The sequence below is a fragment of the Eutrema salsugineum genome, unplaced genomic scaffold (genome assembly GCF_000478725.1).
Source record: "Eutrema salsugineum unplaced genomic scaffold, Eutsalg1_0 scaffold_8, whole genome shotgun sequence".
Taxonomy (NCBI): Eukaryota; Viridiplantae; Streptophyta; class Magnoliopsida; order Brassicales; family Brassicaceae; genus Eutrema; species Eutrema salsugineum.
Window position 1 is genome coordinate 12,737,907 of NW_006256414.1, and position 14,005 is coordinate 12,751,911.

Here is a 14,005-nt window from a genome sequence, read left to right on the forward strand (position 1 = left end):
AACAACAACGCCGGTAACGGCGCGGAGAAGGATGCATCGGGCACAACGACGGCAACGATCGAAACCCAAGAGGAGATGCGAAACATGATGGCTGCATTGATGAAGAAAATCAACGAACAGGATAAAAGAAACGAGGCGATTACGGAGAGGCTCGACGCGATGGCGGTTGAGCGACTGCACCCAACTTGGAGAGCCGGAATTCCCGACCCGATGGATGGAATCCGGAGACGCTTCGATTTCTCGACACATGCAGAAGCCTCAGGGAGCGGTGCAAGAAACCCCTCGGCTCCTCCAATGTCTCGTCTCCTCAACGAACAGACCCCCGCGGCGACCCGAGTCAACATGACCGAGCCGCCCCCTCTCCACCGAAACTCGAGGCGATGAGCCGGCGAAGAAGAAAACGATGCGATCGACGTAGACGCCCAGCAGAACGACGGAACCACGGATCTGCAACAAACCGGCTCGATCGCCGAAGAAGTAAAGAAGAGCTCGCCTCGGCACTAAACGGCATCCGAACTGACAAAGTCTCCGATCCGACCCGCGGCGACAATCCAACCGAGGAGGAAGAAAACCTCCAATGGATCGAGCAGACAGAGCGCGAAGACGAGCCAAGGAGAGAGGAGCGGGAGCGACCCCCCGCCCCCCAATCAAAGGGAATGACTCACGCACAAACTCTCGAACTCAAAGAGCTGGGAGCCTCGATGGCTCGGACAGTAGCTGAAATACGCGCCATGAAATCCCAAGTGCACAACGCGACAAGCGCCGCGCCTGAAATCGATCGAATGCTTGAAGAAACTCAGAGAACCCCATTCACTGCAAGAATCACGGAGGCCAGGATTCCCGAGCTGGGGAAGGTGAGAATCCCATTCTACGAAGGAACAACCGACCCGAAAGCACACATCACAGCGTTTCGGATAGCAATGGGACAAGCCTTCACAAAGAACGCCGCTAAACTCACCGAGCGCGAAGTAGACGCCGGATACTGCCTGCTTTTCGTGGAGCATCTCAAGGGAGCCGCACTCGAGTGGTTTTCAAGGCAGGAACGAAATTCAATCGGCAATTTTCAACAGCTCTCCGCCTTGTTCCTTAAGCAATACTCGATGTTTATGGACAGAGGAACATCTGATGCCGATCTGTGGACACTATCCCAAGGACCAAACGAACCGCTTCGGGATTACATGGCAAGATTCAAGGCAGTCGTATCCAAAATAGAAGGGATAAGCGACAAGGCTGCGCTCAAGGCTCTGAAACGATCTTTGTGGTACAAATCCGAGTTCCGACGTGAGATGGCTCTCAACACGCCGCAAACAATTCAAGACACTTTGCACCGATCATCAGACTTCGTCGTTAACGAGGAGGAAATTAAAAACTTGGACGAGCAGTACGAAGCAACGAAAGCAGCAATCCAAAGCTCAATTTTGCTGCGCCCCGCGAAGAAGGGCAACCCATCGAGCAACACATCAACGCAGGGCTCGGATGAACCTAGAAGCGGAGGCGCCCATAACTACCAGATAGGCACTGGACGCGGAAGAGGAGAGCCGCGCAACAACACTTGGATGAGAAAGTCCGCCAACTACGACGAGAAGGCTTTCTGCGAGTATCACCAGACCTACGGGCATTCAACGGCTCAATGCCGAACTTTAGGAGCAAAGCTCGCAGCAAAGATGGCAGCGGGAGAGCTCCAAAACGCGGTCAGCCTCAAAGACCTCGTTCCTAACGAACAACAAGAGAGAGCCGAGCCGAGCGGCGCGGCGGAACCCGCGAATCCTCCCCGACGAGGCGATAACCCCAAACGCGATAGGAGAGGCGAACCTGAAGAGCGACCCGAGCCGAGGCAAAGGATCAATATGATCATGGGTGGATCCCAATACTACCAAGATACCGTGTCCTCCATCAAAGCCTATCAGCGCCGAGCCGAAGCGAAGGAGAATTGGACAGAACCAACCGACATCCCAAACACAGTGATCTCCATCGCCGAGGAGGAAACGGTAGGAATCGATCGACCTCATAACAATCCGTTGGTGATTGAGTTAACGATCAGGGATCATGACGTAGCGAGGGTGCTCATCGATACTGGAAGCTCAGTGAACGTCATCTTCAGGGAAACACTCAGAAGAATGGGAATCGACCTCTCCGAGGTGGAAGCAATCCCCAAACCTCTAACCGGATTTTCAGGAGAAACGACGATGACTATGGGAACGATGAGGCTTCTTGTGGTAGCTGGCGGAGTCACTAAGATCGTCGCATTTTGTGTCACCGATCACCCAGCAATATACAATGTGATCATGGGAACTCCATGGATCAACGGGATGAGGGCGGTACCCTCTACCTATCATCTCTGCCTCAAATTCCCAACCCCACCAGGTATTAAAACGATCTGGGGGAGTCAGAAGGAGTCACGAACGTGCTGCCTAGCCGAGCACAAGCTAAGGAACCCCGTCACTGACGCACGAGCAGACATCGACCGTAAAAAGATGAAGACAGACCGAGAGCCCGCGAACGAGCTCTCGAAACTCTTATAGCAATTACAGATCGCGGAGAGCCGCGAAACACGTGTCGAGCCAGTATGCGACACAGTGGACTCGATGTGTATAGATGAGGCGCGCCCGGAGCGATGCGTCGAAATAGGAACAAAATTGGAAGAGCCTCTGAGAAGCGAACTCCTTTCCCTCCTCAAGGAAAACATCAACACTTTCGCCTGGACAGCAGAAGACATGCCAGGCATAAGCATCGACGTGACCTGTCACGAGCTGAATGTGGATCCGACCTTTAAACCAGTAAAGCAGAAAAGAAGGAAGCTCGGCCCCGAACGAGCTAAAGCAGTTAACGACGAAGTCGAAAGGTTACTAAAAGTAGGATCAATCGCCGATGCCAAATATCCGGACTGGCTCGCAAATCCGGTGGTCGTGAAGAAGAAGAACAGCAAGTGGCGAGTATGTGTGGATTTCACCGACCTCAACAAGGCGTGCCCAAAAGACAGCTTTCCCTTGCCACACATCGACCGGCTCGTCGAAGCCACTGCAGGGAATAGACTGTTAACATTTATGGACGCGTTCTCCGGCTACAATCAGATCCTAATGCATCCGGATGATCGAGAAAAAACGGCATTCATAACTGATCGCGGGATATACTGCTACAAAGTCATGCCGTTCGGGCTCAAGAACGCAGGAGCAACGTATCAACGGCTCGTCAATAAAATATTCGCGGCTCAGCTCGGAAAAACCATGGAAGTATACATCGACGAAATGTTAGTCAAATCACTCAAGGAGGAAGACCACGTCGCGCATCTACGGGAACGCTTCGAACAATTGAACAAGCACAACATGAAACTAAACCCGGCGAAGTGCAGGTTCGCGGTCACCTCGGGAGAATTCCTCGGCTATCTGGTAACTCACCGAGGCATAGAAGCAAAACCCAAGTAGATCAAGGCTTTAATCGAGATGCCCTCTCCAAGGACGAAGCGCGAAGTGCAGAGGCTCACAGGAAGAGTCGCCGCGCTAAACAGGTTTATTTCTCGTTCCACAGACAAATGCCTGCCCTTCTACGACACCCTCCGAGGAAACAAAAAATTTGAGTGGGACGAACGATGTGAGACGTCTTTCCAGGAATTGAAGAACTATCTGGCGAGCCCACCAATCTTAGCAAAACCAGTCGAAGGAGAGCCGCTCTTCCTCTACATCGCAGTGTCTGCCACAGCTGTAAGCGGAGTGCTTATCAGAGAAGAACGATCCGAACAAAAGCCCATTTTCTACATCAGCCAGACATTGACCGACGTCGAGACTCGCTACCCCCAGATCGAGAAGGTCGCCCTAGCCGTCGTAGTCTCGGCTCGGAAACTGCGCCCTTACTTTCAATCACATTCGATTGTTGTGCTCGCTATGCTTCCGCTGCACTCGATCTTATACAGTCCTAGCCAATCCGGTCGGCTCGCCAAGTGGGCCATAGAGCTAAGCAAATACGACATCGAGTATCGGAACAGGTCGTCTGCAAAGTCACAGGTGCTCGCAGATTTCCTCACTGAACTTCCCGCCGAAGCAACAAACGAGCCGACTCTAGACGAAGTGTGGACGCTGCACGTCGACGGTTCGTCGTCAAAACACGGCTCGGGAATAGGAATCCGCCTCACCTCTCCCACCGGAGAAATATTGGAGCAGTCTTTTCGCCTGAACTTCCACGCCTCGAACAACGAGGCAGAATACGAAGCACTGATCGCCGGCATACGACTAGCGCAGGGAATCGGAGTTTAAAAGATAAGAACCTTTTGCGATTCACAGCTCGTAGCATGTCAGTTCAACGGAGAATACGAGGCAAAGGATGAACGAATGGGCTTACCTCAAAGTGGTCCGAGAGTTGGTGCAAAAATTCGATGAGTTCGAACTCACTCGCATTCCCCGAGGAGAAAACACCTCGGCCGACGCCTTGGCAGCACTCGCTTCGACCTCGGACCCAGACCTCCGATGAACGATCCCAGTCGAATTCATCGAACGTCCTAGCATCGAAGAGGTGGAAGGAGTTCGGCTGATAAATCCTCCTGAACAAGAACCAGAGGACGACGAAGCCGTTCCTATGAATGAAGACGCCTCACCGGCCGAGCCGGAGTATGGCTGCGACAAAGAATGGCTCGGAGCTATCCGAGTGTATATCGCCGATGGAGAGGTGCCAACCGATAAATGGGAAGCCCGCAAACAAAAAGCTCAGGCTGCGCGGTATGTCCTCGTCGATGGCGAGGTGTTTAAATGGAGATTTTCAGGGCCTCTCATGACATGCGTCGAAGGACAGGAGGCAAGAAAAATCATGCACGAGGTGCACAGCGGCGCGTGTGGGAACCATTCCAGCGGTAGGTAGCTCGCTATCAAGATTAAACGGCACGGCTACTTTTGGCCTACGATGGTCAAAGACTGCGAGAAATTTACAGGGAAGTGCGAGAAGTGTCAGCGGCACGCTCCAACAACTCATCAACCTACCGAGTTGCTCTCGTCAATTTCATCACCTTATCCGTTCATGATGTGGTCGATGGACATCGTCGGACCTCTACATCGCTCGAAGCAGAAGCGTTTTCTGCTCGTCCTCACGGATTACTTCTCCAAGTGGGTCGAAGCCGATTCCTACGCAAGCATAAAGGATGTTCAAGTCGAACACTTCGTCTGGAAAATATCATCTGCCGACACGGGGTCCCCTACGAGATAGTCACCGACAATGGATCCCAGTTCATCTCAACACGCTTCGAAGCCTTCTGCGAGAAGTGGAAAATCCGCCTTAGCAAATCTACGCCAAGATACCCTCAAGGGAACGGACAAGCCGAAGCAGCCAACAAGACGATCCTCGACGGTCTGAAAAAGAGGCTCGACGCCAAGAAGGGACGGTGGACAGACGAACTCGAAGGAGTCCTTTGGTCTCATCGGACAACTCCGCGTCGAGCCACCAGGGAAACTCCATTCGCTTTGGTCTACGGATCGGAGTGCGTAATTCCCCCCTAGGTGGATTTTCTAAGTATTCGACGAAGACTTCTACCAGGACAGGAGGGCTTGAACCACTTAATGATGCTAGATGAGCTCGACCTAATCAACGAAAAGTGCGACCAAGCCTTAATTCGAATCCAGAACTATCAACAAGCGACGGCGAGATACTACAAAAAAAACGTTCGTAGTCGAAGATTCAAAGCAGGGGAGCTCGTCCTCCGAAAGGTCGTCCAAAACACTGCCGAGAAGAATGCAGGAAAGCTCGGAGCAAATTGGGAAGGTCCTTACAAGGTCACAAAAGTGGTTCGTCCAGGAGTCTACGAACTCGCGACACTAGCTGACGAGGCGATTCCAAGATCATGGAACGCAATGCATCTGAAGAAATACTATCACTAAGGATACAGCACGACCAGCATGAACTACGGGATGGCTTGATCCCTGCAAAAGGTACGTAGGCAGCCCGTCCTCGGACGGGTTCAGCTGTCCCCCCTCCTAAAAAGGGGGGGGGGGGGTGGGTACGTATACACATACCCCCTTTAACTCTACAAATTTAAATTGCTCACTTAGGGACATCGCCACTTCGGCACATTCCTAGTTTTGTTTTTAATCATCTACTTATTTCACTTTAACCTTTGATTTCTAGTTTGTTTATTATCGCTTCGGCTAGTTTCCTCTTTGTAGAGTCTCTAAATCAGCAACTTATCTTAACAAGCTCGGATTTTTAAATTATGTCACTCATCACTTCGGCATGACATCATGACCTGATTACCTCGGACCTTAATCAGTCCTCAGTTTCAGTTCGGCAAACTAAGCCTCCGAACGCCTCGTCTCGTTGCTGGCCACAACGGGGCAACAAATACAAAGTTCTCTAAACGGACTTTTACCACTTTTCCTAGGACGAGGGTGCAAGTTACATCCTCTACGGATAAAAATTAAGCGCGCAATACAAATATCAGACCAAAAACGTATCAGGTCGCCATGGTTTACTATCGCACACGAGATTATAAGTCGAGACTACATCGCTTTCTCTAAAACCGAAGTAAACTCTTGAAACCCGGACAAACATACTCATCCTCTCGAAAACGCCGGTCCATAGTAAAAAATCATCCTCGGCACCACGCAAAAAACGCCTCGTCGTTTACATGGCTCGGCACCATGCAAAGAGAAAATGCCTCGTCGTTTACACGGCTCGGCACAACCCTATGAGAAAAACGCCTCGCCGTTTACACGGCCCGGCACCATGCAAAGCGAAAACGCCTCGTCATGTACACGGTTCGGCATTGCCAGCAAAAATTTGCCGGAACATTATCGTTTAAAATTTTTCCAACATCATCTAAAAGATGTTCCACGAAACTAACTCCCAGGTCGGAATTAAGAATCCAAACGAGATCCTTGAACGACTCAACCCTTAGCCCATATTTCTACCGATTTCGAAGAATTCGGTTAAGGAAGCAATCAAAATCATTCTCGACACAGCAGTTTTCATCCTCGCGAATTTTCTCTAAGCCAACGGTTTTCACAGATATTTTGCACAAATCGTTAAACGGCTAAGGAAAAAAGAATATATCCATAAGCAAAAATAAATGTCGGGTGGATAAAGCCGTCCAGGCACTGGTTACATAAAAGAGTTACGTAAACCCAGAAAACAGATAAAAATCCTAAGTACAGAAGCGTGAAAGACAAAACAGGGAAAAGCAGAGAGTATCAGGCTGTGGACTGCGTTTCACGCTCGGCGAGGAGGTTCGAGAGGACCGGCGTGCCTGCGTTCGATCCGTTTGGATCTACGACGCCTAAGTTGGCCGCTGTTTCTTCGAGCGGCTCGTTGCCAAGGGGGTGTCGACTGAGTCAGGAGATACGGGAGAGTAATACAGCTCGCCTCGAATCTCGGAAGCAATACGCTCGTACGCCTCGTCGTCGGCATACTCACTCTCCCAGCTTTTCAGCTTCGCCTCCTCGTCGTCAAGCGTCGGGGCGTCCGACTTCTTCAGGTCGGCAATCATCGCAAGATTGCCCTTGATCTGCCCCAGATCGTTCTCATCATTTTTGGCCTTCTCAAGCCTGACCAAACCCTCCTCCACCTTGGCGAGGCGTTCCTGAAACTTCGCCGTAAGCTCTCGCCTCGCCTCCTTTTTCGCCCTCTTAACCTTCGCATCAAACAAGGCGTCCTTGGCCTCGATACGCCTCTTCAGCATCGCCACCTCGGCGCTTTTAGCCCTCCTCGCCTCCTCGAGGCGAATGACCAAGGCGGAGACCTTGTCAACATTGGTGCGCAGAACGATCTTCTCCTCTTCCAGCTTGGACACCCTGGCCACCGCCTCGTCCAGTTTCCCCTTTGCCGCCGCGGCTTCGGTCTGAGCCTCTTCTAGCTTCGCCTTTGACGCTGCGGACTCATTTCGGTCCTCGGCCAAGCGACGTTCGACCTTAGACAGGTCCGCCTCATACTCGGCCATCAGGTCGTTAATGGCCGCGACAAACTGCAAAGAACAAGCTCGCGTTAATCACTTAGTAAAAATTTACGAAAGTAAAGGAAAGCAAATAGAACGTACCTTGGTACCGCGCTGCGCCATCGCGCCATACGAACTCGGCCTCCTCAACTTCTCCAGAGGAGGATGACGCGTGTTTGCGTTATTTACACACGAGAACATGACGGTGGAGATGTCGGGGTCGTCGACGACCAACTTGCACACGGCGGGGTCCCCGGGCGTCGGCTTCCGCCTCTTCTTGGATGGCTCGTCTTTCTGAACATCAACGCCCTTCCCCTTGTCAGCGGCCGAACGTTTTCGGCTCGGGTCGTGTTTCTGAACAATTGAAGTCGGTGGCCTTGTCGACTTCGGGAGGGCTAAAATGGCGGAGTTCGAAGGAGTTTTGCTCTGCACCGCCGAATCATCCCCGGATGCCTCGGGAACAATTTCACCCGGTTCCACCTCGGGCGCTGCATTTCACTCGACCACCTCGGTCGTGTTGCCTTCTGCGGCTCGGGTCATTTCGTCTCCTTCCCGGCTCGGTGGGTCGGGTTAAGGGATGGCCTCGGTTTGCGCTGGAACCACCTCGGTCTGCGCCTGAGCCGCCTTGGCTGCTCGTCTCGCGGCCTCTTCTGCCTCGCGCCTTTTCCTTCTCTAAGAGCGATTATCACCATCTTCTCTCGGGTATCCCTTGAAGAACTAGAGGACGAGGAGCTGACGGGGACTCCGGCAAGGATGGCTCGCGCTTTTTCCACTCTTTTGAGGGTGACATTCTTCCTCCAATTAACCTTCCGCGCCGAAAGAGAGTCTCGAACAGTAAAGAGGTCGTCGGGAATCGGGGGAAGAAAGCACCGAACTGCAAAACAAAGCAAAAAAGAAAAAATTTTCAGAAAAGGAAGAGGATACCAAAAATAGTTCCGAGCCGAGGCAAAGCTTCGGGTCGACTACCAAGTGGTCCCCAAGCGGTCTTGGTTCTTTGAACGTAATTCTCGCCGACCGACGCCTCGTTCACCAAAACACTGGTCCTTGCTGGGAAAACCGCCGATGATCCGTCGCTTCGCCTTGTTGGAAATATAGAATCTATTTCCCTTCTGAGCTTTCCTGATTTCCAGCAAGTTCAGCAGGTGATTCAGCTCGATATCAACTCCGCACTCGAAGCTTCGAACTAAGATGACAATCATATGCCGTAATCCCCTCGGCATGATTTGCCCAATCGAGATCCCGTGTTTCCAGAGATATTCGAGGATCACTCAGGGGATCGGGAACTAGAGGAAGCAAAGCTCGAAGAACGCCTCGTACAGAGTGAAATGATTCTCTGGAGGCTTGTCGGCTCGGTCGCTTTTCTCTGGAACGACGAATTCCACCGCCTCGGATATCTCGAAGCGATGCCTCAACGGCTCGAGCGACTCAAGGGAGCAAAGCGTGGAGCCAGGCGGGTCAGGTTTTTGTCTCTTAACTCTTGGCCCTCGCCCAGATGTGGAAGCGCCTCGGGACGCCATGAGACGTTCCAATTCACGCTTCGCCTCAAAAAGGTCAAAGGGAAATGCCTCCTCCTCGGCCTTAAGTGCGGCGTGATTAATGTCTTCATCAGGAACAGGATCCTGGGGACGGCTCGTCGAAACCGACGGCTCGCCATCTGGAGAGCCGACATCTGATGGGTTTGCATGGTTTGACGCTTCGTCAGATGAACGATTGGAGGGGCTCGGCGAAACAGACGCCTCGGAGGATTCTGCCGTACCTCTCGCCTTGGCATCTACGCGGCTCGGTTCGTAATGAAAAAGTGAATCCAACGAATCGTCGAGCAGCTCGACATAATTTACGACTTGTACAAGAGTTACAGCACGACTCGGCGAGCCTCTACCGGAAAAAGATCTGGAACGGCGGAGACCTCGGAAACCCTAGCCGGAAAATAAATAAATTAGAGAGAGAAAGAAGAGAGAAGGGAGAGCTACCTTTAGTAAAAACGAGTGAGTCTGAAGATAATGAGGAAGAATGAAGGAGCTCAACCATTTATAGGAAAACCAAAGCGCGTGAATTCCGCGTAAACCTCGGGAAACCTTCCAAACAGCGCGTGGAATCCGCAGTGAAATGGCTAGATCGAACTGCATCGGTCGCACGCGCCAATAAATCAGGAATCTTCTCTCGGAAGACCAACAGTTGGGATATCCAAGTTTTCATCCGGTATCTTACCAAAGTAAATGCCTCGTCGTTAACGAAACGGCACGGCATTAACTCTTTCTCTTGAAACGCCTCGTCGTTAACGAAATGGCACGGCATTAACTCTTTCTCTTGAAATGCCTCGTCATTAACGAAATGGCTCGACATTAACTTTTTCTCTCAAAACGCCTCGTCGTTAACAAAACGGCTCGGCACAAACTTTCTCTCAAAATGCCTCGCCATTTATTCGGCTCGGCATAACCTTCTCAAATCGCCTCGGCTCATCATTACCAAACAAAATCGCCTCGTCCTTAAACTTGCCCCGGCATCTTCGGTACCCTTTTGAAACACCTCGGCACTCCTTGGAAACGCCTCGGCGTCTTCTTTCCCAAAACACCTCATCTGGGCTTACGTCATAACAGCTTGACTCGATGGTTTATCCTACGGTCAGGAGTAATGGACCTCGTCACTCTCGCCTCCGAAACTGACGAGCTGGGGGGCTAACTGTTGGGGTCGGTTTCACTCCACACAGATAAAACCATCTCAAAATGACTAAGTATGGAAGAAAGACAAGCGGGAGAGCCGTTCTCACTAAGACAAGTGAGAGACGCCGTTCTCGCCAAGTGGGAGAGCCGTTCTCACCAAGTGGGAGAGCCGTGAAGATAGACCAGTAGGGAGAGCCGTGAGGAAAGAGAGATGGGCCGAGCCGTATCGCAAGAAATGGGCCAAGCCCCTCTCCAACACTCCTGGGCCGAGCCGCGCCTCGTGAGGTGGACCAGATCACGTCTCGACTCAAATGGCAAGTGTGCCGGGCCGTGGAGAAGTTTAGATGGGCCGAGCCGTGGAGAAGTTTAGATGGGCCGAGCCGTGGAGAAGTTCAGATGAGCCGAACCAAGGCCTTGAGAGACGAAGCCCATAAAAACCCTAGGCGAAATACAAAGGCGGTGAGCCGCACGAGGCGATAAGGAAATATTCCGAAAATCTCTCCCGAGATTCTCGGCTAGGCGGTTCAGAGAATTAGTATAAATAGATGATGTACACAATTCATTCTGTAACTTTTTGCAACCTTAAGCAATAAGAGCTAAATACTTTTACAGCAAGAAAAACTTTCTTTCGATCTTTCTGTTCTTGACGATAAACCCTAGAAGTTTCCGATCCCTTAGTTTTCTTTAAACAAATTTCTGGTTGTGCGAGATTTAGCTCACACAATGGCTTTTCTTGCACAGTAATAGGTATAGTATCCATATCATAGAAATTATCTTCTGGCAAACTATCATTCAAAGGAAGTTTCTCTTCCACTTGAATTCCAGAAAGATGATCTGCTACTCCATAGTCAGCTCCTTTCCGATCTCGAATTTTATATCAAACTCTTGCAGAAGGATTATCCTTCTGATCAGCGTTGGTTTGGCATTTTTCTTAGACATGAGATACTTGATTGCAGCATGTTCAGTATGAACAATGACCTTACACCCCATGAGATAAGATCAAAACTTTTCAAATGCAAAAACGACAGCTAAAAACTCCTTCTCCGTAGTCACATAATTGTATTGAGCTTCATCTAGAGTTCTACTCGCATAGTAGATTGCATGCAGTTTCTTTTATTTCCGCTGACCAAGAACAGATCCGACAGCAAAATCACTTGCATCACACATGATTTCGAATGGTTGTTCCCAATCGGGCGGCTGCACAACTGGAGCAGAAACAAGAGCGTCTTTGATCTTATGAAACGCTGCCAAGCACTCTTCATCGAAATCGAAGTTCGTTTCCTTGCAGAGCAGACGTGTAAGAGGTCTAGCAATCTCAGAGAAGCCTTTTATGAATCGCCTATAAAATTCGGCATGTCCCAAGAAACTTCGGATTCTCTTCACATTAGTTAGAGGTTGTAGGCTAATCATGACTTCAAGTTTTGCTTTATCAACTTCAAAACCTTTCCCAGATATTTTATGTCCAAGCACAATTCCTTCGCGGACCATGAAGTGACATTTTTTCCGGTTCAGGAAAAGATGCTTGTCTTCACAACGCTGCAAAACTTTCCTTAAGTTTTCCAAGCATTTGTCGAAAGAGGATTCATATACAGAGAAATCATCCATGAAGACTTCCATGAAATCTTCGATGAAGTCAGTGAAAATATACATCATGCACCGCTGAAAGCTTGCAGGTGCATTACACAATCTGAAAGGCATTCGCTGGTAGGAAAAAGTTCCGTATGGACAGGTGAATGTCATATTTTCTTGATTTTCTGGTCTAATAGGAATTTGGAAAAATTCGGAATAACCGTCTAAAAAGCAGTAGTATTCCTGATGCTAATCTTTCTAGCATTTGATTAATAAAAAGCAAAGGAAAATGATCATTCTGAGTTGCTGCATTCAGTTTTCGATGCTCGATGCACATTCGATGTCCCGTTACTGTTCATGTAGCGATCTTTCATCCTTGTCATTTTTAACAACAGTTACTTCTCCCTTTTTTGTGACAACATGTACAGGACTAACCCAAGTGCTGTCCGAGATAGGTGATAACACCGTATTTTGACCACTTTTATGGATCACAATTGTATCTTATGCAGGTGTTTTAACTCTGTTGTCAAAGTTTTTAAAGTGTTTTCAATGTTTTAGAGTTTCAAAAGACTTTACAGGAAACTTGGGCAAAAGATATGCAATTTGGAACAAATGAGCAATTTTGGATAAATGCAGACCGTCAGAAGTATGACACGCGATGAAGACCTTCTCACCGTCTGATCACCCCCAATATTTGAGACAACATAGAGGATCCAACCAGCTTTCTAATGCACTTGGTTTGGAGACAATCCAACGGTTAGATCTTCAGATACTCCCGATGCAAGAATGACAGAAAATGCAGTTCCGGAAGAGAGCAAGTGCCGGGACCGCGGCAAACACCCATTTTCCCGCGGGTAGAGCCACCGCGACCGCAGATTTTGGTCGTTCACTTTCCCGACGACTTAATTAAAGCCCAGATCAATTCCTCTCGTTATTTTTGAAGCCCTAAGTGTCCAGAACCACCCTAGAAGCTATAAATACCCCCTTTAGGTCATTCTAAAGAGTGGAGATCGAAACTTAGACAACTTAGAGAGAGAGAGAGAGGGATTTCGGCTGAAACCCTAGAGGAGGCCGCCGCATCAGAAGAAGGAGCCGCCGCCAAGGAGAGTGATGGTGGTGACTTGTTGTGGGTGTCAAGTTTTACCCTAATTAAAATCAATAGCCGCAAGTGCACAGCTGATCAATTGTCGTACTTAGGGATCGAATCCACGGGGAAGGAGGATCTTTTGCTGCAAAAAACCTTTGAAATAAGTATAAAGTAAGGAAGTCTAGAACAAAAACGGTTTTGTGGGGGTTTGGTAGTGTGTTTAAAATGTAAAGACGAAATCTTAAAAGAAAATACGGGAATTAAATGGCGTAATAACTAAACTTAACGAAAATAACTAAAAATGATAAAAACGGATATTCTAATGCTTAAATGAAAATGAACTAAAAAGGAAAGACAATATTGAACTAAAGCTTTAAAGAAAAATCGGTGTAAATCAATAAGGAAGAAGGCGTTGGGTTCAGGGAAGTTTTCTCAGGGGTACGAACGATTCAAAACATTGCTAGAGAGGAAATTTGATAAGATCTTAGCTTAAACTTTTCAAACTGGAGTCACGGACGTATGAATACGCCACTGTCGTGATCATAGACAACTATCTCTCTCAACCCTGACCAGTAGGTTTCCACTCTGGCCCTGGAAGAGAAGAGATGCATTATGTTTAAGACTCGTCCTAATTCACAAACTAGATCTGATACCTGATGAACACTTTCGTGTCACCAAGCATCTGGATCAGATTGTAGTTCATGACGCTACTCTCATGCAGTAAAAACGAATTCAGAAGAAAAAGTTCTAAGATTCAGCTCAAAAGCCAATGGAATCCTCACCGAA

The 14,005-nt window shown here is 49.3% G+C and overlaps 2 protein-coding genes across 2 annotated transcripts; one reads left to right on the plus strand and one right to left on the minus strand.

Moving 5' to 3' along the window:
• The first annotated feature begins 380 nt into the window (after positions 1 to 380).
• On the plus strand, positions 381 to 2,522 carry LOC112088916. The gene is made up of 3 exons (XM_024159393.1): positions 381 to 1,181; positions 1,275 to 1,834; positions 2,042 to 2,522. Exons 1-3 carry the CDS (start codon positions 381 to 383, stop codon positions 2,520 to 2,522), a joined length of 1,842 nt encoding a protein of 613 aa, XP_024015161.1.
• A 9,154-nt stretch (positions 2,523 to 11,676) lies between these two features.
• Positions 11,677 to 12,213, minus strand: LOC112088918 (uncharacterized mitochondrial protein AtMg00860-like). The gene has a single exon (XM_024159396.1). The coding sequence runs from the start codon at positions 12,211 to 12,213 to the stop codon at positions 11,677 to 11,679; it is 537 nt and encodes a 178-aa protein (XP_024015164.1).
• Between the last annotated feature and the right edge of the window lie 1,792 nt (positions 12,214 to 14,005).